Here is a 26,587-nt window from a genome sequence, read left to right on the forward strand (position 1 = left end):
CCCTTCGTATCTCTCAACAGGACTGCCAGCCTGTCCAGAGTTATTCCAGGAATGCGTTGAACATGGCTGCCGCGATGAAGGCGCAGAAAACGGGACTGCTGGAGCTCCGAGTGACCGTGGACCGCTGGATCCGGGTGTTGGCGACTCTTACCGAGGACACGCTCACCGTAAACCCCGGGGAGGTCGCCGAGGAGCCCGCAAAGCCCAACCCGAGCCCGAGTCCCGTCGGCGCTGTCAACGGAGACCCCCCGAATCTCAGCACGTCCCCGGTCCCAGAAACCATCACCAACGTGAAGCGCACCGTGCGAGTTACCAAGCAAGATGTTGGTGGACTCGGAATCAGCATCAAAGGTAAGACATTTTTTGGGCTGTGTTAGTGCGCGGGAAGACTCCACCTCGCGCGAGTTTTGTCGAAGTTTTGATGGATGACTTGTCAGTTAACTTCGTACCGACCGTCCTTAACACAACACACCGCGGTGGAAATCCCACCCTGCAGCGAAGTTTGGTCGACGCAAGCGGCATGTTCAATGTCTTACCTTGAATTAACACAGTACTCACCGCATTTCCGTCGGTTTAACCTCGAACATTTTTGGACAACTGCGAATTTCTCCGGCGCGCGACTCACCTCAACAGGAAACTTTATTTATTCACTGTCACCACGGAAGCCAATTAACGTTCGTTACGTCATATTAGGCTGGCTCCACAAGAAGGTGCGAAGTCTCATAACACGGATAAAAACGGAGAAAACAATTGTGGGCAGAATACTGTATTTGGTTGGGGAAACGTTTCTCTTGTTGCAGACCACGTTAACATCCTTTCTTTGTATCACGAAAACATCTCAAATGCCGTTGCGAGCCAAACAGATAAAAGTTTTTTTCTTCTTCGTTTTTTTTTATAAACCTTTTTAAATCAGCCACACATCTTTCAGCTGAAATAGATTTGAGGAACCAAGTATGGCCAGTTGTACGTAATGATAAAACGTTTCTTTTCCTCTTTGCACATGAGCAAATATTAGTAACATCAAAAACTTGCACAGGCATAAAGCTTTATTGTAATGATTATTTTGCGAGAGCTGCTCCTAAAGCCTTGTATTGGATATGGTTTTGACTTCTTCACATCATACACCCCTGGCTTACATACCTGCTCAGTGAACTGGAAAGGCAGATGAAAAGCTCTCTCCAATATCAGTTTCCTCAACCCGCAACCATGGCTGTTATCTGATTGGGGATCTTGTAGAGCAGCAGATGAGGTTAAGCATTTGGTGGCGAGTAAAGTAGATAGCACAATCTTTTGTTTAGTTTCACTTTGCTTGAACTGGCCTACTATGCATTTTGCATTCTTATAAAACTTGTACAGCCATGTCTATTTTTTATGGGCATCAAAAGTGTTCCTGTAGCCAACATCAGGATTCCATCTGCGCAATGCTTGTAATTTTATGACAGTTAAGATGCCTATCTATTCATCCTTAAAACAAGAGTGAAATGATGATGATTCACCTTTGATACTCATGTGTTTGTGGATTGTTAAATACTGCATGTTTTTACGACCAGGCTTTCACCTCCTGACCTCCACTCTTGCAGTCCATTTAGCCACCGGGCAATACATTGATGGATAGTTGTTGCACTGCTGTGATGTTGCAATGATAGCTCGGGCCAGTGAAAGGCTAATAAGACATACCTCCCCCATGTCTGCCGCCACTCACCAAAACAACAACAACAACAACAAAGTCAGCCTCTAATGGCGTAAATGCCATGTCCATCTCTCTTGAAATGGGTGGCTCGGAAAGTCAGACAGCATGCTATTAAAACAAAATCATAGCTGGCACCTCGGTGGCTTGTCACTGTTGTGATGCTGGCTTTTCAAAGGCAGCACTGAGGACACAGTGGAGGAAGGAAGTGAGAGAGGCGCAGAAAGAGAATGACTCAAAAAGCCAGAGATGAAATAGAACATGGGACGAGGGACGTGGGGCACAAGGATGAAAGAAGTCAACGGGAAAGTTGACTCAGAGACAGTAAAGACAAATTGGAACTTTCAAGAGAACGAAAGAATGAAGTCAAAGTTGTGGTCTAGCTGAGACTGTATTATGAACAGCTGAAAGGACCAGCCTGCAGCAGGCAGTTGTCATTGGCCAAGGATGAAAGCTATGCCCCTTGCACTGGGGTATGCAACAAGTGTTAATTTTAGTGAGCCCACCCCTGCTTGCAGTATAGCAGCGAGGCGGTCAACCTTTCGTCGTGCATGTCTAAATTTAAGAAGACAGGCTAGGAGGCATGTCTCCTGACAGACTCACAAATGCTCAGACAGCGTTCTGCCGACTTTTTTTTTCTGGGGGTGGTGTCGGCGGCTGAGTTGCATGGGCTAGAGCTTTTTTTTTAATTTTTTTTATTTACTGCTGATTTGATAGATAGATAGATATTTACTTTATGTAATCCTAAACTGGAGAAAACATGACAGACACATATAACAAACAATAAAAACAGCACTACAAATGCAGACACAAGAAATCTAGAAAGCGGTGGGCTAGGTTTTTTTTCTGCTGATTGCTTTGAAGCCACATTTTAATGCCTCAAAATCCAGATGGCCATAAACCACATGTGAAATGCCAATAAATTATGACTTATCCAGAGAAAAAGACATTCCATCCTGATGTGGCTCATTGCGTTTTTGTAGCCCCATTAATAGGAGTTTTTCATGTGCGTACATGCTTGTCAGTGTATCTAACTGCTGCGAGCTACTCAGTTGACTGCGGCTTCAAAAAAATTGCTGACCACGCTCAATTTCTGTCACGGGAGCATTATTAACAACAAACGGACAAAAATCAACACAAACTCCCTGTTAGCACAGCTGACCTTATCAGGAACCTGTCAGTGTTGTCTAAACCAGCACTGTTCATTTGCCTGTCACAGGTTCTTACAAAACCCCCAGCCCTCCTCTACCTCCACCACCTTCCTACATGCTTGTCAGCAGAGTAACAATCTGCCAGGCGGGGTTTGTTGAGCTCTGACATTTCTTGCTGGACATTGTTGTGTGAAGCACAGAAAAAAAAATCATCAATCTAACTGACTTCAATGAAATTAGTTTGAACAGTTTTATGATTTGAAAAATTCCAATAACTGTGCGTTTTTGGACGTTCATGTCACTTGATATTAACGTATACCATATAATTCCAGCTGAAAACCCAGTTGACAAAAATCCAACTTAAATTAATGGCTAATCTTATTTTATTTTTCTCAGTTATGAGTTATGTTTCTCAGCGCAAGCATAACATCCCTATTTACGGTCACTCCTGCGCTAGGTTGTAAATAGATAAAAGTCTACGATTTCAGTTTCAAGGGTTTTAAAGTTTGTGAAAAAAAAATTCTGCTTTGACTCACGATCACTGAAGGGTCTGTTAGTAGCTAACAGACTCAACAAAATAACTGACACACTTTGCATTTTAGCGTAACCACGCAACCTTTGTCAGTATCTGTGGTTTTGATTTCTTAAGAACGCTACGCTGTGCTCTTTCAAGGAAGATAAATCTCACAAAGGCATCTGGAGGAAGCAACCCGTGAGCGATAACGTATGATAAATAAGTCTAATTTGCTTTCAGGTATTTCCCTGAAGGCCACGGCCACTTCCTTGCTCGCATCAATTATGATATTTCTTATGAAAAGTGGAAGCCCCCACGCTGAGAAGCTGCTTTATCATCTTGTTGCTGACCGCCCTTAAAGAAGGAGTTGGAGGGGAGTAAAGAACAGAAAGAGATAGGAAACAGTAAAATTAGTGTTAAGAAGTGAGTCTGTTTTTTCTGTTTTGATCCTCACAAGCTCTCCACGGTTTCAGCCACTTCCGAGGCCTTGCTCTTTGCTGACGTGGAGGCTAAGATTATGTCCACGAGCATGCAGCAGAAAGAGGCGGCTGAGGCTCAGGCCGTTGCTACCCCTTGTTGTAGCGCTTATCGCTCACACCGGTTGTGTAATTACAAGAGTATAATACCCAGGTGCTTAAAAAAAGGTTTTAATCTGCACCGTGCAAGTCTGTAAGTAAAAGCGCAGCGCGCCTTAATTTCACTGAATGTAGTGAACAATCTCATGTCTTACTTCTCCTCCAACAGGTGGGAAGGAGAACAAGATGCCGATCCTCATCTCCAAGATTTTTAAGGGCCTGGCTGCTGACCAGACGGAGGCGCTTTATGTTGGGGACGCCATAATGTCTGTCAATGGTTATGACCTGCGGGAGGCCACACATGATGAGGCTGTGCAAGCCCTGAAGAAGACTGGCAAAGAGGTCATCCTGGAGGGTAAGATATATTTTTCATTGTGGGGGGGTGGGGGTGGAAAAAAACCTAACCCACAGCGTACTTTGTAGGTGTACTTGTCTTTCTTTCTGTTCCCTCTGTGCTTTGCTGTGAAACTGTTCAGAAGAGGAACAAATCCACTAGAATCATAAATAGGACGATCACTGGTGCCTGATGAAGTACGTCTTTAACTGCACCATCCCCTAAGAAGGAGAGAACGTGATTCTAATCTTTTATAAAGATGAAATCCACCTACTCTCCCTGCCCTCCACAGCTCCAAATAGACATCAGGAAAAGGATGGGAACCTCTAGTACCTTGATATCCACTGATGTTCTTCTGGAGTACTTTCGTTGGATTTTAAAGTGGATGAATGTGACAAGCCGTGAGAGACGATCCCCCAAAGACCCCCCCCCCAAAAAAAAAAAAATGTCCAGGAGTTGAACCGCAACAGAGGCGCGGTATATCTTATTGTTTAGAACTCCTCCATTCTTCCTTATGCCAATCATCGCTCTTTGAGAACAGAGGAGTGTGCTCCGACAAATATAGAACACAGTTCAATTTCACAATGATGCTGAGAACCGTGGGGAACTAACTGGGGACGATATCTGCGGTTGTACCTTCACGCAACCATCAGTCCACTGGAATCTCAGAGACTCTAGGACGGTGACTTTGGCAGTCAGGAAGTGGGAGACAGTTTTAGAACCCGCCCCTTCACCCCCACCCCTCTTTGCCAACAAATTGCATCATAGAAATGTCTGCATCCTCGACCAGCTCGCTTCAGTCCACCGGTTTCTAAATTCTCAGCGGGCGAGTGATCACGAATCACAAAGCTTGACACTTGATGTATTTATTTATTTGTCTATTTATTTGGCTTTTTATTATGCTCCTTATTGATCTGCGGATTTGCTGCTCTCTGGAATCTATGTTTTGTGAAAGGGCGCGCCCACGGAGCCTAAAAAAAGACCCGCAGTTGTGTTCTGTGATGTAAGTCAAACAACACCTTCAGCGCTGTCAATGTATAAATGCCAGACGAAAAAAAAGAAGAAAAACTCCTATGTCTCTTGTTAAACCTCAAATAAGCCCCGGTGCTTTTCTTTATTCATGAGTATGTGCCAGCACGTGGAGCATGACGCAATGCTTTCCACTGAACAAAGAGAGGGAGAGACTTCGTACAAACGAGGAGATCTGTAACCAGAGTTACCGCTTTTCCACACGTCGGCATTTCCGTCGGGTTAACTGGCGCTGTCGGCTCGTGTCAGTAACTCCAGCCGTCCGAGCAGATACCAGGCCGCAGCCGGGGGAAATCATCGCAAATCCCCACCCCGCACCGCCCGCCTGCCTTACTTGTCCACAGCCAGGCAGAAAAGTGTTGATATCAGACAGCTCAAGCGGCGCTGCTCCGTGATCCGTCATGTCAGGAATCATTTCATGGCTCTCCTTTCCCCTCCCCTTCCCCCCCGTGGTCACAATGGAGGGGCGAAGAGGCTTGAAAGGCTTCCAGAGAGTGTGTGTGTGCGTGCGTGCACACGTGCATGCGTTTGTCTTTACCTTCCCCCTAACCCCCCTCACCCCCCTTTGATATTTTGCGATGCCAATGCTTCTGTTTGGGTGTGTGCTGTCAGCTGACCCACAGAAGGATGTGAATCTTTTTGTAGAAGTTTTAGTTGTATTCTCAGGGAGGAAAATACAAAAAAAAACACTCCAGGTTGTCTTGTTGCGTTATGACTCACTTCTTATTTCAAGACTGCCTGTGCATTTAAAAAAGGTCTCCCAGTTTGACAACAATATATCTATTTTTTTTTTCTTTTTTTGGGGGGGGGGCATTTTGGCATTTTGTCAAGATTCTCAGCAAGGAACAAAACTTCTCCTTGGCACCGCTACTGTGTCGAGGGTCAGGGTAGCAGTCTCACTCACTTGTGCCAAAGCAACAAACCGGCAGCATTCAGTGCGCTCAGGGCACTTTTCGTCGCTCTGTGAAGTTCGTCACAGAAGCTGGCCGACATCAAGGAGAGGGAGCTTCCAGGGCATTAAAGTATAAGGAATATAAGGATGCTAATATTTGGATTTGTCACATAAGTCTCTTTAAAGTTTCTTGAAAGGGACATGCTGTACTTGTTGATTCCTGGTTATTTGGAAATGCAAGTAAACAAATGCTTTTGTGATGGTGTATTTTCCCTTATAGTTTGTGTATTCTACACTTTTACTTATTTTTTTTAAGAACCTTGTTAGATCGTCTTCGATTATCATTAGATGTTACTCTGAGGGTGTGATTGACAGAAAAAAAGAGTTCATTTCAATACAAGGACTATACTAATTTAATGGATTGACCCCATTAAATCAGATGGAGTCTTAAATCTAGAGATGGTGTATCGATGGGACGCTGACAATTCCCATAGCTGAGTCTGTGCATATATACTGTTTAATGTTCTGCAGAAAAATAAGTGTCTGCCATTCATTTTTCATAAAGGTTGAGGTGAAGTAGCCAACCCTTTTTTTTTTAATTATTATTTTACACAGCTGCAGTAGTTTTACCTTGAGGCAGTATATATTTTGATTAACATTTTAATTGTACCGCTCTGAAGTTGACGGCACCTGCCTGTGAATAACACACATCACTCTCTTCTAAGGTGGGGACAAAAAAAAGAACATCCTCACAATTTGCTTCGATAAAATGCCCTTCAGTCCTCGTCTTCTGTCATCCTTTCACACCTTGCATCAAAATAGTGATGGAATAATCAACAGGTGCGCGTTGCGGAGGACGGCAAACGCACGATAGGGTCAAATGAATATGATAAACCAAATGAAACCGTACGACCGCAGCCGCCTTCTTTTCCTCCGACTGGCATTTGTCTTTTCTACGTGCGGAAAAGTAGAAGGGATGGAGGTGCACCGTGGGTCGCGCTGCCATTTCCTCAGTGACCAAAATGCTTTGTGTCAGACTTTAGAGTGGAAGTCTGGATGTCTTTGACAGAAGAATACTGTTAAGGCAAGGGGTCAAAGAATATTTAAATAGTAAAAAGGATATGGACAGACAAAAAACTGTCTGTATTGAGGTGGAGGTATATTGTAGCTGTGGAAACTTTACTGGAAGCGGAAGAGAACCTTGTCCCTGAGGCGGCCTTACTGTCTTTGCACACTGTTTTCATTTGGATTCATCTCTATCGTTGTCACCAGTTTGTCTGCCAAGACGAGGCACCATAAAGTCCTTCCTGCTCTGCGTGGATTGGTCAGTATTTTTACATGGCTGTTAGCTTGATGTTACTCTCAACTTCAGCATTTTTTTTTGAGGATGTTCAGTTTCCAGTGGGACATCATTTTGTGTGTGTGTGTGTGTGTTTCTTGTCCCTTCATGTGTATCGAGAGATACAGAGCAAGTTTCTCTTGCCAAGACATTTTTGGACACTCGTGGTTCTCTCTGTCCTGTTTCTTTTCATTAGGTCCACCATGCCTGGGCTCAGTGCGCACACATGGATTAAGTAGGCTTAGTTCTAGAAGCTCTACAGTTGCCATCGCTTCCTTGACAAAAAAAAAAAAATGTTCCCCTTTTTTTTAGCAGGTGGGTTTCTGCTGGATACATCCTCTGAGCAGTATCTGTTATTTACCGTTGGTCAGTGTCTGAGCAAAGGCCAGAGTTGAACTGTGTGCAAAGTCCAGTTTATTTTGGGAACGTATGTCACAAGCATAAAGGCAAACTAAGCAGATAACTATCAATCCAAAGAAAACGCTTTCGGCTGTTGCTGACAAGTACAATTTTGAATACTTTCCATGTGTAATGAATCATTTCGATGATGGTTGGATAACTGTGGAATACATAGGAATCCTTAGCCAACTTTTAACACTACTTTTCAGGCACATTTTTAAATTAGATTAGATATTTTTATTAATATTGAGCTGAATCATGGCGACAACAGTGTCGAGAAGGATTCAGGTTGACCTCCTCTCAGACATTCGGCCAGATTATACGCAGCAATTCATGACCCTACAACGTTTCTGTTATGTTCTGTGAGGACACTCTCAGAACCATGTGCTGTTAGACTGTGAAGAGCTGAGAATTTGACACAGACTGTGTGGTCGCAATGGACAAAGTAGCTGCCCATTTGACAATATTGTTTCGACAACATGATTATTAATATGAGTCTTAAACTGTTAGAATGGAGTGATTTAATATGTACAAGCACCATTTAACATGCTTGCACGCAAAGACACACACACATACACACACACTGTATATATATATCTATATATATATATATATATAGATATATATGTATAAAATATATATATATACATATCTATATAAAATCGGGCCCTTCAAGTTGATGTGAACCGTATTCATCAAAAGAAGATTTGACCCATAGTCAACAATATACATGCACTTTCCCTTTCCCTGACTAAAAATTAGTGACTTATTGAAAGAAATCATTTGCTCTGTTGAAACAATTACTACTTGGAGGTTATGTGTAAATCTCATTGTTATGTGTAAAAGCACATTATGGCACTTGCTTCGTCTTTTCAAATTGTGTTCCTAAGATATTTTTGCCTCAATTACGTTGGCGGAGTTCCTGAGAGGAAACAAAACAACAACTCCTAATACACTTCCTTTTATATTATGGTCAGTTGGGTCAAGCCATATATACAAATGTGCAGCCAGGGAGACGAGCGATATCTTCTTAATTTACAGTTCTACAATTCTGCGTTCTCAGTTGGGTTGTTTTGACGATTCTGTCTCAAGAGAATCAGCGGTGACAAGTGCTTTGAGATCTTCTTGACAGTCGCTCCTTTGTTTTGCCATTTTTGGTCTCAGTGCTTGCAATTCAAGTCAAATCTTCATTTTTCATCCAAGTTATTGGCCTGTGTGTGCGGCGCTCTGAGAAGAAATTTTCCACATTGCTGACTTTGCTGACTTTCACCGCTAAATTGAAATCTTTCCGATGTCCAAAGCTGCAGTGCTCTCTGCAGTCAAATGATTCCCTCGCAAATGGAAAACACGGTTAGCCGTTGAATGTGAAGCCAGATTCTAATCTTTCTTTTCACTGCCCACGCTTTTACACCAGTGCAGCTCACATGCTTAATCATCTAATTAAGACTTTTTGGCTCTCACATCTGTGACAGAATAATTGTTACTTTAAAGAAAACTTTTCCTTTTATAGCCTGGGCAAATCAGCCTCCCTCCTCCACATTCAAACAAAGCTTTTTGGTACCTCTTATAGTCTTGATTTCGCAAAGAAGACGAAGAGCAACAATAAACATTTCCATTCGTGAATTGAACATTAAATGGATTGATTAACAATACAATCAATTGTATTGTAACCCGGTGTTCATCTTTTGTACTGTGCCAGTGTGTTTTGGACTTAAGGCTTGATTCTTCATTCCTAATGTAGCATTTAAAAAAACATTTAAAAAAAAAAGAAATAAGGCAAAACAAGCCCATAAAGTCTGAATTAACTGGTGGCAAAGTTCATTTGTACTCAACTTGGTTCACTCTCCTGTTGCACTGCTCATTTAAAGCTCACAATAACAGATAACTTTCTTCTCCCAGATAAACTTTCTTGTGGGTTTCTATTTAGCTTGCCTGAAATAATCAGACTTTGTTTACTTTGCTAACTGCTCGCACCATTCAGTTCTCTGTGTGGTTTGGAATGCACTGTAGCTCTTTCTGCTCAGAAACGCCTTTCTGTTTCCCTGTTGGGAAGCCCAAACTCAGGACACCCCCGTTCACTGTCTTTCAGAGCTGCCGGCCCATGACCACATTGTGTTAGCGCTGAAAAGGGGAATGGATTAACCTACGAAACAACACGGCATTATTAAATGTTAGCTCTCTGTCGGACTGTCTCTTCGTCCATGGCAGTACGTTTGCTTCACAAGCTGCCTCTGAACCGCACTCCCGATCAGGGGCGCCCGATAAGTTTGTGGCTCTCTCTTTGTCTCATTCTCATACCTCATTACTCGCTTGAACTCCACTGAACCGTCCTGCAGTATTGTGCAGTCCACTGTGAGTTTGGGACAGGGAGAGCAGGGGTGCTAAAGGTCAAGGCCAAATAGATAAATGAAAGTGTGTTTGTGTGCAGCCATCACCAACCCTGAGTAAATAGAGATTTTTTTCCTGCTTTGCTACAGACTGCTTGTGTAGCTGCCAAACTACAGATGTTTTTTGTTTTTTTACCATCCATTTCTCAACCCATTACACTGTGTATTACTTTCTTGATGCAATGTTTGAAGTGTCCACCTCTATTGACAGCCACGTTATCAAAACCGGAAGATTGTCCAGACTCGTCCTTTCAAACAAAACAGGCAATCTTCTGTGATACTAAAAACATTACATCGCCGCCATTACATTTGCATGTCACACATCGAATTAAAACGCTTGAAGCGGCTGTTTGCAACTCGCACTCCAACATAAAATGGGTGGAGAAGATTTTTGAATTAGATGTAGTGGATGAAGCTCTCTTTCACTCTGCTCGTATGCTCTGTGACGTCCTTTCCAAGTTTCATTCATTTTTCACTTTGTTGAATTACGATAATCAACTCTCCTGACACGCTATGCAGAGTAATCAAATCTGCGCTTTCAATACGCGAAGTAGCACGGGGGAAAAAATAGCTCTGGTGTCTCCGCTTGCTCCTTCTCTTCACGCTCTCATTACAAAATTTAGCCTCACTACGTTGGCGTCGGTCCGTGATTTTAATAGGATGGGATCTGTAGGAAGAATGACCTAGTCATTGTGGCTGTGACGAAATGTGATATGCCTCTTTGGCTGCACCAATTAAGAGATGGATGTAAATCAGCCAAGAGTGTCTTAGGAACATGGCGTAATTGTTTCAGCTGACGCTCCCGAGTGAACAACACCAGTCACGGGATTTCAAAGTTGGGTTTAATATGTTTCGTCTGTCGGCTACCTACTCCTGCTAAATCAGTTAAGCGAGACCTCGCAGGTGGTTTCTGTTTTAATAATGTTCTACTCCATTTATTTTTATGCTCGGCAAACACATGCAGCGGGCCAGGGCGTGGCGCTCCATTCTTTTACCTCGATTAACCCCGATGTATTGAATAGAAACAGCAAGTGTCCTGTAGTCGGCTCCGTTATTTATGATCCTGTTTTGGCTGAAGACATCTTTTCTTGTTGGTGGGCAACACTGGGACATTCTTCCCCGTGACATGGTTTACAGAGACGACAGCGTGCCTCTGAGGTCGCTCACTGGCCAATGACATTCCGGCTGCTCCCACGGTAACCAGTAATGGGGGGATGAGGAGGGAGGGAAGGGAGAGCGGGGGGAGTCGGGGCTTGGCTTGAGATTCAGCACATTGTTTTTGTTTGTGATCATCCATTGGACACACCGACTGATTGAATATGCCTTCCGGATAAGTCCTCTGAAACGTTCATTCATCACAGTAAGTCACTTGAAAAAAATTAATTCCCGGTTTTGGCAACTTCTTCCGTCCCGGAAGTTGCAAATTGTCAAAACAGAATTGACTAAAAAAAAAAAGAAGATAAAAATGTTTGGTCAGGATTACTGAGGTTCAATGTAAAGACTTGAGCAGGAAAAAGAAAGCTTAGTGGCAGAAGAAGCCCTTTACCACACACACAAACACCCACGCACGGCATGCACACACACACACATACAAAAGTAGTTTCAGCGGCTGCCAGATAAGCCAAAGTAATAACAGTGCCATCTCAGCTAATTTTAGCTCTGTATTGAATGTGCCGCCACTGGTATTCATGGAAACATTTCTGGCTGAGCTTAGCTGTATGTTTGGACCCCTTCTGTTGCCCGTCCCACTCTTTCCTATTCTCTACTATACTGTCAATATTTCCCCTCGCCTCTCTTTCATTTCCCAGGTTTCAGCCCTTCTCCGTCGTCTCCTGGATCTCCGTCCCTTTTCTATCCTTCTTCTTGCCCAATGCTCTGTTGGAACGCCGTCTTGTATGGTTTCTCATGAGGACTCGCGCTCTGTTAGATGCTCAACACGTCCATTGCAATGGTTTGACTCCGAGGAGCTCAATGAAATGCAAAGGTAGATTAAAATGAGACCAGGCTTTACCATCCTACATGGAACTTAATGGTAAGCGTCCCTACTACAGGTTTCTTCTTACCAATGGCCCAATAGCTGCAATGACAAATGAGAAATAAAAGCACTGAAATTTTACATTTTCTGTTCGCACAAAAAAGTTTTTCAAAACAATTTGCAAACTTGAACGCTAATCCTTTATTTGTCCAATCATGCATTTTCATTGTAATCCCCAAACGCCGAGCGTTTGCCTTCGTTACTGAGATTGACGGCAAGGTTTCCGAATGTTCTCGGTCCAGCAACAAGGAAGCAGTTGGCCTCGCTTCCCACGGTACAAACATCAGTGTTTTGGCACGACAACAAATGGAATGGAGCTCATTTCCATCAAACATTGCATATGCAAGTTTGACAGTTACTTCAAAGGTTTAGCTGATACACGCCGGTTGCTCAATCGCTGATATGTCTCTACATCCCCGGCCTAATTTCGTCGAGGAATGCATCTTCCCATTTTTGTGTGTATTGAGCTGATTCTGCATATTGGACAGGATTCAAGCAAATAAATCAAAAGAGAAGTATTTCCTCATAGGATACAGATTTCTCTCTCCCTCTCTCTCTCCTGCACGTGCTTGCGCGTGTGTGTGCTCTGGCTTACGCCCCGCAAGATAGTAGTATGAAAAGTGAGGTTCCAAAGCCAGGTGGAACAAACTAGCCAAAAATTGCACTTCATAGCTGCGTGAGCTTTGTTGTAAAGTTGTCCTTTTGATAACTTTTCGCTGCGGTCGTGTTTTCAATTTCTTCACCGCGGAGCACGTGCAAAAATTAGCATATAGCTTTGTCGTGCATTTGTGTTTATATGCTGACTACAGCCACTGTGCTATCGCTGCGTTTGTGCACCTCCCTTCCAGAATACTGTATATGCTTACGATTACTTCCTTTAATAAACACACTTGATTAATTGCTTGAACGTATCCGTGTGACATATTTCACGTCAGTGCATTTGAGCAGGCAGGACACTTGAGGAAAACATTGCAAGAGCTTGAACAAAAGATTTCTGGTTGTCAAATTCAAAACAGACAAATCAGATTTGTATGAGATTGAGCAGAGTGCAATTGAAAAGAGAGAGAGGACCAGGATGTTGAAGCAAACTAACATAAAAAAAAAATCTAATCCATCTGCATTCTATGTAATACATTCACAAGGTAGGTCCAAAGAAAATACACCTAGACTGACTGCATTGGTGACGCACAGGAAACCGTCATAGTTGAAACATGTCAAAAATGGTGGTTTGAAACTGGCTGTCTATGGCTATAAGTCAGGCATTTAGTTTTGTTTCCATCTGTTTGCCTGAATGGGGAAAATCAATGTCGATCCTGAGTTTGTATTTATTTATTATAGATATAATACAATGAGACATCATCTTGCTTTCAGGTATTGGAATAATTTTCTCCTGTTCTCAACCATTTGGGGGAAAGAAAGTGAAACCAGAACACTTGGAATGATTACAGACAAATTACAGATCCAGGCCACCACTGATGAGAAAAACAAGTCATGCTTTGCAGATTGCTGGAACATATCCACTGTTTGTGTTTCTAAATTTACCAAATAGCCAATGATCTTAACCAGATCTGTTTTGTCCAAGCTGCAAGTGAGGAGATGAAATTGCAAAATGAAATAGCAAAATGCTTCTGCAAATGTGCAAACTGAACCCCAACAAAGATAATTTTTCTTTCTGTGATCGGAGTAGAAAAACAAAATTACTCAAGTGCAAAAAAAACAACAGATGAGAGGCTCAACAGCTTAATGATAGAAAGCTTGCTTGTTTATGTTTGTGCCAGGACCATTCTCGCTTCCCATCAGGAGCGTCGCGGTGTGAAGCTCTTGACCGTTGCTCTCTCTGCTTTGCTTTTCCAAATGACGTTACCGCAAAATGTAACTCACTGGAAATGGGATGCAAAGGTTGTCCCATCACAAGCACTTCTTAGGCATGGTATGGAGCAACACAGCAAAAACTGAAGAAGTGCGGCTGCGTAGAGAGACTGGAGGTGGCCTGTTCTGCTGCTCAGAGGACATAATGAAGGACCTCGGGGTGTAGCTCACCATTGTGTGACCAAAACCCGTGGAAGGAGCAGCTGTGTCCATTTAGAAGTGTTACTGCGACTCAGACCCTCATCTGTAACGAGGAAGAAATAATGAGCAGTTCCGCGGATGTCTGAAAGCTGCAGTCGGTGAGTAGGCGTCTGACAGGGATCTGAAATTGAAAGTTCAAATACTCTGAGTGTTGGCTCTGGTGACGTTTTGCAATCCACATGGTCATTTTGGACTTTCAGGAACAGAACGAATTTCCACCCACAATGCCGGTGGTACACATGAAGTCAGACAGCAACAGCAGAAGGAAACATGACGCGTCTGCGTGCTGCTTGTTTGGGGTCACCAAGTAGACACTGGAAGACATTGCCGTCCAATTTGACTCAAAACAGTGAGATAGGGCCAAGTTTCAAGTGTCTACTACTTCCAAGATATCAACAGGAGTGACACAGCCGCCCGTGTTTGAATACTGTTCGTGTGAAATAGTTCTTCGGTTGCGTGCAGGGTAGCTAGCAGGCTACATCGATCATTTTTTTTCACTGGAGTGGGTTGATACCATCGACTAGTTTGAATTCTTTCCTTCTGTGAACCTCCAAGGCAGCTATTTGGATTAGAGAAGTTCACCAAGGCAAATGTTCCTGATGGAGGGAGTAATATGTGGGTGAAATATCAATTTTGGTGCCCTACGATGAGCTGGCGACTTGTCCAGGGTGAACCCTGCCCTGGCGCTCTGACAGCTCGGATAGGCTCCAGCAAAAAGCCCCTTGTGACCCTGCGTGCAGGAGAAAGTGGATATAGAAAATGAATGACTGAATGAATTTTGGTTGAACTGTGCTCAGGGCAGCCTGCCACAGACAATTCCGACAGATCCTTCTGCAATCTTTGACCCTGGGTGACACTGACAATAGGAGCCTCTTACTGGGTGGTGAAGAGTCAAAGGAAGCCACCGTCTTCACACCGTCCGTTCTGCCCCTTCATCATTTTGAACGTGGCTCGAGCTCCGCGCGCCCCCTCCAGTTGTCGCGCGCCAGCGACTCCCCACTCCGCCCTCGGGCTCGGTGTCCCCGACGCCGTGCAACAAGAGCGCTTCTCACTTTGCCCAGTGAAACCAGAGCTCCGCTTCTTGCCTTGTGCCATGTCCCCGGGGCTATTTTTAATCCGGCGGTGACGACTACTGCCAAAAGCCATACCGCAGGCCTCCCGGGCCGCCGCCGAGGTCGGAGGTGCGTGCGTGTGTGCGTGGGCACTGGCGGGCGAGCGGTGGAATGGATTCACCAAAAGATGAGAGGAGAAGAGAGCCGGACAATGTGGTGGACGACAGGGATGAAAAATAATTTTGGTAACAAGATATTACGTCCCGTTAAACATGTCATTATGGGTCCTGGGATGGAGTTGTTCCTTTCTTCTCCCTCATTTCCTGCAAACCCCAGCCACTCCCACGTCTATTACCTCTGGGTTTTACATGGTTGAAGTATTTTTAGCTCGAGGAAACAGACGAAAGCTGTTTTTGGAAAGGACAGGCTTTGCAAAGTGCTGTTGTCATGGTCCAGTTTTCCTTTTAACTGAAGATTGCTCCGCGCTCTCTGTCATTACAATAAAACCAAGAGTGAAAGCAAAAACCTTTCTCATGGAGTGAATGTTTTTCAATCAAAATCTTTGAATTATTCACTCACTCACGTGTGAAGAACACAGAATAGTCAACAGCGGTGAACTCCTTGCCTGATAGTGTGCAAAAATATTTTTGCGCCTTTTAGAGACGGGTCGCTGTTATTTCCTAGCTATTTTTAAACTACTCACGTGCACAGTGCACTTGAAAGGTGGGAAAAAAACAAGATAAAAAATTTTATGTAATAGAAACCTTAGAACCTGGAACGCCGAGATGGAACGTTTCCAAAATCCCTCCGATTCATCTCTTGCATCCGTCTGGCAAAGAGCCAATTATTTATGGGTGTGTAAAAGGGAGGTGAAATCTAAAAAGCGTTTTAATGAAGCCATATTCAAGAGAACCAATCTGATGCTAGTTTGACCAGGCTGCTGCAGCTCTTCCAGTTGGCGTGAGGGCCACATTAGAGACACAACGCATGCCATGCCACCTTGGCCAGATGATCTTTTCCTCCAAGAAATTCCTTCAGTGCCATCTTCCCCACACCATCAAAAAGCCCCAACGACTGCTGCCGCAGCATTGAGACAACTCTTTTGAGCATCAGGAAGGCTGGCAGTGACTTCCTGTTTATCTTCGCAGCTCCGTCTGGGCGCTTTTAGTCCAGTTGTACGACGAGAAGAACGGAGTTCAAAGAGAAATGAAAATGAACACTAGTAAAAACACTTTCCATTGGAAATTGGCTGGATGGACGGCAGAAAATTCAGATTTGAAATGTGAGCAACCCAGCTGCTTTTGTAGATTTGAAATCTTAACACAGAATGAATCACCTGTTTATTTCTGCCCCTTTTAAAAGCTGTTGCAATACTTTGTTTAGATTTTAAACCCATCGAGGTTGCATATTCATTCCCATTGTCCTTTGATCAGACTTCTCGTCTGCCTTCTATAATTTTCTCCTTCCCTCTGTCTGCTGCAGTGAAGTACATCAAGGAGATGTCGGCCTTCTTTAAGAGCACCGGGTCCCCTGGGGCTGCCCTTCCCTGGGACTCGCCTCCCTCCACACCCCAGAAGGCCCCTGAGCCCTCGGCCATGGAGGTGAAGGAGCCGCGGATCATCTCGCTGAAGATGTGCCAGGTGTCGAGGAAACAGTGCCCTCCGGACACGGAGAACAGGTAGTGCGTGTTAGGAGATCACAGCATCTTTAGCGTCTCCTCATTCGGCGTAGGAGGGGGAACGGAAGAGCGCGGGAAGCTGATCACAACTGCCTCGAGAGGACGGCGTGAAAGCTTCTCCCTGCCAGCAGCAGTATGTTTTATAGTTTGTCCATCGCAGGGAGATCAATCCCACTCATGTCAGCTGACCTTTAGAGGCAACTTGCTCAAATCAGGTACAAACTAACTTGGTTTCACTGGTGAATTTTGGGTGCCAAATGAACCTTCCAAAATCCCATTATATTCATATGTTTATATATTTTTAGTTTTATTCCAGGACTTAAGTAGATCAGTCTTGCACCATTCATTAAAGACATGTTCTCAAGAAAAAAGTGGATATTTAGCCCTTTGTTCCCACACTTCTGCATAAAATGTGTCTTAGCTTCCCGCTGGAGCCGAGGCAGCCGGCAGTGATGTTTTAAGGCCCTTCGGGACTGATTTCAGAACAGTGTCTTTGTGCACACTTGAGAGGCAGCAAAATAATTTTCATTTCTGGGAAGTTCACTGACAGGCTGCAGACACATTTTATTGCAGGAAAAACGTTGGTGACCTTTTTTTTTTCCTGTGTGAACTCAAAAGTACAGCTGCAGCGATCATTTCAAAATTGCAGATTCGGAAGACAAAAAAAAAACCCCAACGTTTTGAGCTAAATTCAGCGTCTCTGTGATCCACTCGGGCTGCTTTTTTGTTCGTTTTTGAGCGCCGTGGCATCGAGGCAAACGCAAAATCATCTTCACGGCAAAACAGAGGCTCGCAGCGGCTAATAGTTTCCCCTCTAACAGTTCCATTCCTTCTCCTCTCTCCTTTCATCCTGCAATACCCACCCGACCCCTCTGTGTCCTCCGTCGCTCCCTCTCGTGGCCCCCTGCCCAGGTATTTTGAGGTGATCTCCTCCAACAGAAAGAACTCTGTGTTCCTGCGAGCCAAAGACCCGGCGATGGCTCAGTCCTGGTACAACGCCATCCTGGCCGGCACTGCCAACCTTCTACCGCGGGTGAAGGAGGAGCTCAGGACCAAGCAGCCCACCATGGATGTCAAGCATGCGGGCTGGATTACGGAGCAGGTGCGGAGGGATGAAGGGTCGATGCTGCCAACTGTACTGCTACTAAAAGACAGTGTGGCACATGTTATGTATTTATTCATTTATTTCGTTTGTTAGTTAGTTAACAGTAGTTCTATCTATCTATCTATCTATCTATCTATCTATCTATCGAGCTAGCTAGCTAGCTAGCTAGCTATCTATCCCCTGCTAGTGTAAGGACAGCAATACTTGTACGAAGGCCTCAGGGTGACATAGACTTGATCAGCACTTTTTAATGGATGTGATGTCTTGAAAAAGCACCCAAACACCTCATTGTCGCTATGAGGCCAATGTTGACAGTAGTATATCAATGTGTCAAAAATAAGGAGATAATACATAACCTTTGTCCATGTCCAGCCTTCATGTGTTCATCAGAGCTATGATCTTTAAAATATCTTGTTTAAAATTCAAAATTTTTTCTTGTAGTTGTTCGTAACTGTGTTCTGTATTTGCTGCTGCCTTTAGCTTAGCCACGTCTTCCTTGGATCACCCTGGTTAAATAAAGTTAAAAAAAACAAAAAAAACAACAACCTGCGTGAACTTTCAGCGGCCTCCCTCTGTGCGCAGGTGTCCCAGGGTCCAGAGAGACCAGTCCTGGCCGTTTTAACTGACAAGGACCTGCTGCTGTATCCCGTCCTGCCCGAGAGCAAAGAGAGCCTCGGCAGTCCCACCAAGAGTCACCCGCTCATCACCACCAGGTCAGAACTCACTAGTTCTCTTTTCATGTGCATGTAAACACAGTCACTTAGTGCACAGCATGCTCCTTATGTCTACGTTCCCTACCTCAAGCTGCCCTGTTTTAGCTCAGAAATCTTTCTGGCCAGAAAGCAGCCGCCCACCAAGAATCTTTCCATGGCCGGACGCTCGGTCTGCGACATAATGTCACATTCATTTGGAAAATATTAGTCAGACCAAATGTATGAGTCATTTCTCCCCCGCCCCGAACCTCTTTCCCTAAACTCCCGCCTCAGCTTTCCATCTTAATTTCGGCTCCGCAATGTATAAACATGCACACCCAGTCATTTTCTCTGCCGGCAGACATTTACGTCCTCACCCTTCCCTCCGCTCTCTCCTCTCCTGTCAGGCTGGTCCACTCCGGCCCGGGGAAAAGTTCTCCCCTCCTGGATTCCGACCTCTCGTTCGGCCTGCGTTCTGGCACCAAGCAAGGCGTGGAGACCCATGTGTTCCGGGTGGACTCGGCCAAGGATCTGTCCGCATGGACTCATTTGCTGGTGGAGGGCTGCCACAGCGCCGCCGAGCTCATCAAAGAGGTCACGACAGGTGCAGATAGATTCCCAGAAAGTGTTTTTGGCTGTTTTCTGTGACAGTTTTCACCACCTGGACGTTTTTATTCAAATCCAGTTTAAAAACCCAAACTACCAGAAGGCATAAGGAATTTACTCTCCTCTCTTTCGTTGTAAAAAATATGCTTTTGTTTTCAACTCTGGTCTGCCAAGATTTTAAATATTACATGGTGAACAATCTCACTGATGCCAACGTATGAGACCGGAAGGATCAGCACTTTTCACATTTTTTCCCGCCAGCCTCATGTTTTCTTAAATATTTGAACTGGCCGAACAGTTGAACATGTTTTTATGTGTCAGTCTCGGTCTCAGTAGTTCCTTTCCAAATACACCGTGTAACAGTATGGCTATTATTAATTATCATTTAGCATTTTGTCCATTATCAGGACGATGGCGCGGCTTCACATGGTCTCCAGTAGTGGGATTATATTGCCCCCTGCTGGTAGCAGCATTTAATGCCAACGTATCAGGCCATCAAAAATGCACACATTTCAGTACCACAATTAGCACGGCTCTTTCTCATGGCGGTGAACACCGTTTCTCCCTGCTGATAGACGACGCGCTAGTTCCCACAGCCACATCTGTAACATCTCCTTTACATGTGTCCTGTCTCGGTGTTCCCTCCAGCCTGCAGTTGGAACGGCAAGGAGTGCACCCTGGGAGTACACATTGACGAGGGTTTCACCCTGTTCACGGAGGAAATGGGCGTCAGGAAAAGTGTCCTGCTCAAGCAGCCCTTCGAACGCCTCCGGATGTCGTCGGACGACGGCGTGCGCATGATGTTCCTGGACTTCGGAGGCCCCGAGGCAGAGATCGTAAGTTGCACGTTTAGTTCTGACGGATGGAAAATGGCCACGCTTTGTGACGGTGTACCGTGAACCCATTTCCCTGCGTTTCCCAGTTGGTCCTGCCCTTCTGTCTCACACGTTACGTTTTACGTGTGAGGTTTCCCAGTTATGGTGGAGTTGAAAGGTCAGGGGTGAAGTTTTTAAGCTAAATGAGACAAAGATTTTCCAGACACACATTTCAAAGACAGGGTGATGGCAATTTTTTGAGGATACTGTCCAAATGCATTGCAGTGACGGCCAAATGTTTTTCTTTTGAACACAGATTTTGTTCTCGCGAAATTAGTTGTGGTTCGAATGAAATATGGTCTTTTCGATTTTACGTTGTAAAGTTTATTTTCAATCTTACCATACTTCTTATTGCTGTTATGAACATTACAACCCCGAGTTTGGTATATTTTAACTTTTTTTTTTTCTGACCATGTATAATTGGAAGATGGTAAAAAGATGAGAAGACCCTTGTCGCGTGTTGGTTAATCCAGGACAAAAATACTAAGTTTCAAAAAGGTTTAACACTGAAAAAGCGCGACCATGGCCATGGATTCCCCGTTGGATGGTCAGAAGAGCAGCCCCAGATTAACCGAGATGGAAGTCTCCAGGTGACCCCCCCAAGTGAGAATGAGAATCCTGTCTTCAGTCCGAGTTTATGTAGGATGAAGTCCTATCCGTTGCAATGAGGGGTCATGGTTCAAGCTTAACCCCTCTGATTGGCTTCCTCTCGACCCTCCGCATGGAAACAGTTGATGCCCTGAGAGGAGGACACATTAAGAGAAAAAAGGAGGAATCGCCACTTAACCAGAAAAAGGTCAAACTCCTCGTCCTTGGAGGAAGGACAGTGATTTTTGGTTGAGTGTCCGCACACTCAGCATTTAAGAACAGTGCCTTATTTGAGCAACCACTCAACCGAGTACTCAAACAACAGTACGCTGTGTATGAGTGACCACTGTCTTTGCCTTGTCATTACTGGTCACTTCCCGGACTTATGAACGTTTGCCAGTGCTGCCTGCCAAAATCACTATTATTGATCTGCAGTGTTTGCTAGCACTGCAGGAACTGCTATAACTTCAAAATAGTTCATTTATATTTTCTTTATTAAATGACTTTGAATCACTTTTAATCCTAACACCCTACACTAGTTGCACGTGCTAGCTAAATGATAAAAGGTGACTGAGGACAGCAGGTTGAATCTATTGCAAACCATTCATGATATATAGCATGATAGCATGTTTCATGTTTTTCAAACTTCTCCATTGTTTTTCTTTTTGTTTTTTTTGTCTTATTCAGCAGCTGGACCTGCACTGTTGTCCCAAGACCTTAGTCTTCATCATCCACTCTTTCCTGTCGGCTAAAGTGAAGCGACTCGGTCTCCTGGCATGATGACTGCTGACCAGAAGAACATCGGTATTAGGGAACTTTCAGTAAAACGCACACACCCTTAAAAGACTCCCAGAGGATGTGACCCAGAAAAAGATTGCTGACTAACTGCGTTCTCGTCAGTCTTCCTCCTGGGCCTCTACAACGATCTTCCCTGCCGGCATCTTCTGCTCCGCTCCGTCTGAGGGAAACAACTACACTGATGGAGTCCGGTCGAACCAGCGGTTGTCGGGTTCAGGGGAGATTTTGCAGATGGGGTAGCTGCCATTAAAGGGATTCTGGTTCCTGAGACAGCCTAACAGCAAACTGTGTGATAATGACAGCCCGCTTCTTCTTTTTTTTTCTCAGTCTGAAGTCTCAAACATTTGTTTTTCCTCTTTCTTTCTGTCTTTCTTTCTTTCCTCCTCATCGTTGAGTTTGTTTTGTTTTGACGGGCCTTTGTCTGGAATATCCTTTCATCGCGCTGTCGCAGCATTATGTCCTGTGAGCACTGACAAGGGAAATGATGAGAGATGTTGGACACACTCTCCCTTTGACTGAGGCATCTTAGGTGGAGCGACAGAATGTCACGACTGATCTACACACGATAAACACCCTCTTCTAAACAATATGCAGAATGCAAATACAGCTCTGAATTGATCAGGATCCGACAGCTTTGTCAATCCTCGGAAGCTTCGTGCACACGTGCCATTACAGCTGAGAGTGTTCATTTCCTAACATTAAAAAACATCACTAACAGTATTTTTTAAAGGCTTGTATTTTTTTTTTTTTTTAGCTTAACGAGAAAAGTAGACAAAGGTTGCATTTTTCCTAAGAAAAAACAAACATGATATGATGCTATGATGCTATGATTCGTCATCTAACTCACAGGTCTGTGTTTAAGGATACATGGTTGCCGTAGTATGATGAAATAATACACGGCAAATGCTAAGCATAGAGAGGCTGCTGTTGATGAACTGTTCTCCATAAACTTTCAGTTTATGAATAAGCTAAAGGAAAAAGTAGCTTTTAGAGAGTATATAACTTATATATGGAACATTATCTTTATTTATATTTTACAAACATCAGAAATGGACATCCATAGGAATCTCTTTTACACAAACTGACCAATATTTTTTAATATTTAAGTATCATAAATACCCTTTTATTCACAGGATAAACCCCCCGCACACCCATGTGTCAAAACTCTTCTGTCTGTCCAACACAAAATAGACTTGAATTAGTTTGCTTCTATGAATAACATCTCCATGTATATTCCTATTTAAACAAAGGTGTGCCTTGCAGGGTTGTTTGTACATAAACGTAATAAACTTTGTTAACTTTTACCTTTTAAGTTGCACATGCTTTATTGTTCCACTGTCTCTTACACGTTCCTTTGTGAAGACCCATCAATCAAACCAATTTGGTGGTCCTATTATCTTCAAACTTCATCTATTTATTTATTTTGTATATCTTGCATTTATGCACTTTCAAGCATCATCAATAGGGAACTGTTTTCTGTGTAATAGAATACTGCATATGCCAAATGCATTGGGGATGCTACTTCATTATGACAATATTTGAGTTAAAATACTGACATTCCAGCGGCCTTAGTTTTGCAAAATCTATGCAGTGCATTTTTTGAGCCCCAAAAGAATTTACATCTACACACATCTTCATGTGGGTAAATAGGTTTTTTGTCATAAACTGGAACAATGGAACAAAGTTGCAGATAAGAGGACACTTTACTGCAAGGCAGTAAGATTCTGATGAATAATACCTTTCAAATGATACATTCTGTCACATGAAACATTGCAGTATTAATTTTCTTTTATAACTACCAGAACAACAAACCAGGCACCGCCAAGAACATTGGACTGCAGTTGAATTTATTATCGAACGGTCAGTTGGTGAATCAAATTTAGTACAAAAAAAAGGAACGACTTTTGGAGTTATTTTCAGCAGTTAGCCAGAAAATAGACTCAAACTGAAGGCTGTGCCTGTTCTATTTATATAAATAAGAAACAGTTGACTAAAATTAAATGGCAAACTGATCTGTGCTCTGCTGCGAGGCGGACAGGGCAGATAAACTGACAATTTGGGCAGCGCTAATGTACTTTCCGAATCCAGCTGCAATTCTGGATGTCACAGCTCGCGGTCTGTGACGATGGACAGCAGCTGCGGCCCACACTCTCAATTCAGAAGTCCCTGTTGGTGGTCTGACAGTTTTATTGAGTCCAGACAGATGTAAAGAATGGACAAGACCGAAGATGACAGCGATGAGAGGGGCTGAGCCGCTGGAGGCTGTTGATGTTTGTCGTTCCGCGAAAGGAACGTGCAAGCTTTTATCATATCGCCTCTCGTTATACTCTCACTGCCATGACACGATGTTGTCAGAGAGGCTCAGATGCTGCTTGTTCCTTTTTTTTTTTTTTTTTTAAACACATGCACTTTGCACGCGGACCACAATTGGAAGCAGGAGAGTCTAATCATAAAAGAAGGTGTACATCAGCTATCAAATCTGAATGGTGTTCGCATTTGATCGTATCGCTCCCCCACTCTGCCTCTCGGCCCCCTTCTTGTTGAGAGTGTTGCCATGGCAGCGGCAGCGAGCTCTCAGGCTCGGTGCATCCATCCCTCTCCCTGAACTATGGTTGTGCTGCCGAAATTGCCAATCAGCCTCTCAGATCGGCTGGAGAGGAGGAGGAGATTGTGTGAATATATTTTGATTAACAGAAATGGAAGGGCACTCGGGGGGGAAGAGAAGTGAGGTTGGGGGAAAATTGGCAGAAAATCTGACGTTGGGAGGGAAGGCTCAGAGAGAAAGTGTTGCACCTGGCAGAAGACACGCCGATATTCCCTTATTTGGTAGCAAAGGCTGGAGATAAAGGGTGACGACGTATATCTTAGAGGAGAAATAATGATTTTAGATGAGATTGGAAGGGAGCTTTGGCGATATGTATGTTTTGATCCACTGAAAAAACAACCTGTGTCTAGGGAGGGGAAAAGCATACAGAGTTTAGAGGGTGTTGTGTTTTTCTCATGTTAGCATCAATCCCTTTCTGTAAAATGTGAAAGACTGTTTTAGATAAAGGTAAATGGCATTTGTTTGTGAAAATATAATATTTGTGTGGCATGAACTTCATCAAGATTACTACAAGAACTGCTTTTAGAAGTGGAGTGTATTAGTTTGGCCTTCTATTTGTCTGTATTAACCTTTGTATTCACCATTTTGAGAGTCAATATTATCAATATTAGAAATAGCTATATTGTCCCAAATCTATTCTCATTGCACAAAATAGTTGCATATGTCTGCAAATGTCAACACAAGGTACATGACATGGCAGTAAATTACACACTATAGGCATATAGAATAAAACAATGGTATACAGTACATGCAATTTAGTAGTGGAGTGGAGGTTGTGGCGATAAACCGATAAACTATGGACTATTTCTTTTAAAACAATATGATTTTTAAAGGCCTTTTTACGACCCGATCCACACATTCAGTGGGGAATGCTTGGCAATGCCATGTCGATCTTGAGGCGGACCAGTATCAAGTCTGTCTTTAATCATGTGATCAGGAAATAAAATATCGAGAAAACCCTCTCAATTGAGACGCAGCTATTATTCAAGAGTGACGAACCGCTCGACAAATGTCAGGACGGGAGGCGGCTGTAGGAGAAAAGAAACGGGATCAAAGAGTGAGAGCAGCTCGGCGAGTCGCCCAGTTCACTTTCATGGCTCTGTGTATCTGGTTCTTCTCTGGTTCTTCTCTCTGAGTCATTGACGGTCTCTGGTCGTGTCGCCGCCGTGCGACTGCTGCGTTTTCATGACTGTGTTTTGTTTTTTTAAGCATTTATATGGCATTTTCAGCGTTTGACAAATCTCCTGGCAGTCTGTCCCCCCCCCCCCGCCTTTATTGCTAACTTGCTAGCATCTCTGTTGATAGAACGAAGACGGTTGTGTTTCAAAATTGTCACGCTTTCATAAAATGTTGTTTACAAAGCTCTCTTGCTTTCAAAACTGCACTAATGAAGTTGGTTGATGGAAAAAAAACAAGGTGCTCGTTGTAAATTCAGCAGTTGTGGAACATGTAGCCACTCTTTGGCCTTGGGGCTGTTTGTGCTCGTTGACTGTGTTTTTCTTTTTTTCTTTTTTTAAAAGCTTGGTCCGACTTTAATAATCAAGTAACTCGTAATTGCATTGCAAAGGCAATTATATGTTTAACCTCGTCTACCTGGTTGTTTGTTTATGTTTATTAAACTAACCTTTGAAAGTTGAGTTGTTGGCACATCGTTGCTCATAGACGTTTCAATTTTTTGTCTGGAAGTGTGGCTCTTTGTGTTATGCATTTTTTTTGTCAGCATACATGCGAAAAAGAGTAAATTCATTTTGATTGATGTTTTAGGCACTTGTTTGACTCCTGTAGGGTAATTTAGCTTTTTTTTTTTTTTTTTGTTAAAAACAGCTGAAGCCATTCAGAATGGCCTTGTAAATATGGAGCTTGTCCATCAGTTGGGACCTCATACTTGAAAACATGATGGGCTAAGCTGGCTGCTCTATTCCTTCCTCCTGGTTAATGGAAGCTCTCCAAAACGCTGGGTCTGCAATTCAAATGCGCCGGTGATGCTTTTATTTTAATGGGAAGCGGACACAATGGGATTTTCTTTTAACAATTAAAAAAAAAAAAAGAAAAAAAGAAAAATCCTTATTAAACTACTCCAGATGCAAAATTCTGAGCCATTGCATATTCTGCTTTCCTCTTGTCCATTACAGCTTCAGTGATTAAGTTGCACTTGAAGGAAACAACTACAGTGGTT

The 26,587-nt window shown here is 43.6% G+C and overlaps 2 protein-coding genes across 2 annotated transcripts in view; one reads left to right on the forward strand and one right to left on the reverse strand.

The window, feature by feature from the left end:
• Positions 1-645, reverse strand: part of cbfa2t2 (CBFA2/RUNX1 partner transcriptional co-repressor 2) — a 49,064-nt gene extending 48,419 nt beyond the window's left edge. Inside the window, exon 1 of the mRNA XM_076025206.1 lies at positions 559-645. Within this exon, the coding sequence (XP_075881321.1) occupies positions 559-587 (29 nt within the window). The 5' untranslated portion in view covers positions 588-645. The remainder of the gene's footprint in view (positions 1-558) is intronic.
• Positions 2-23,110, forward strand: snta1 (syntrophin, alpha 1). Its single transcript, XM_076025208.1, has 8 exons — positions 2-351; positions 4,097-4,282; positions 16,947-17,142; positions 18,055-18,244; positions 18,830-18,960; positions 19,347-19,543; positions 20,194-20,381; positions 21,696-23,110. The coding sequence occupies exons 1-8, from the start codon at positions 63-65 to the stop codon at positions 21,786-21,788; spliced, it is 1,470 nt and encodes a 489-aa protein (XP_075881323.1). The 5' UTR covers positions 2-62; the 3' UTR covers positions 21,789-23,110.
• Positions 23,111-26,587: the final 3,477 nt, after the last annotated feature.

Source organism: Nelusetta ayraudi, unplaced genomic scaffold, assembly GCF_046127955.1.
Source record: "Nelusetta ayraudi isolate G7.1 ecotype Tasmania unplaced genomic scaffold, CSIRO-AGI_Nayr_v1 ptg000017l, whole genome shotgun sequence".
NCBI classification, from domain to species: Eukaryota; Metazoa; Chordata; class Actinopteri; order Tetraodontiformes; family Monacanthidae; genus Nelusetta; species Nelusetta ayraudi.

Bases quoted from the DNA above. Each gene is read 5' to 3' on its own strand.
- snta1 (XM_076025208.1), top strand. From the start codon at position 63: ATGGCTGCCGCGATGAAGGCGCAGAAAACGGGACTGCTGGAGCTCCGA. The intron at 18,245-18,829 runs GTGCGGAGGGAT...CTCTGTGCGCAG, and splicing joins CGGGCTGGATTACGGAGCAG to GTGTCCCAGGGTCCAGAGAG. The intron at 18,961-19,346 runs GTCAGAACTCAC...CTCTCCTGTCAG, and splicing joins CACCCGCTCATCACCACCAG to GCTGGTCCACTCCGGCCCGG.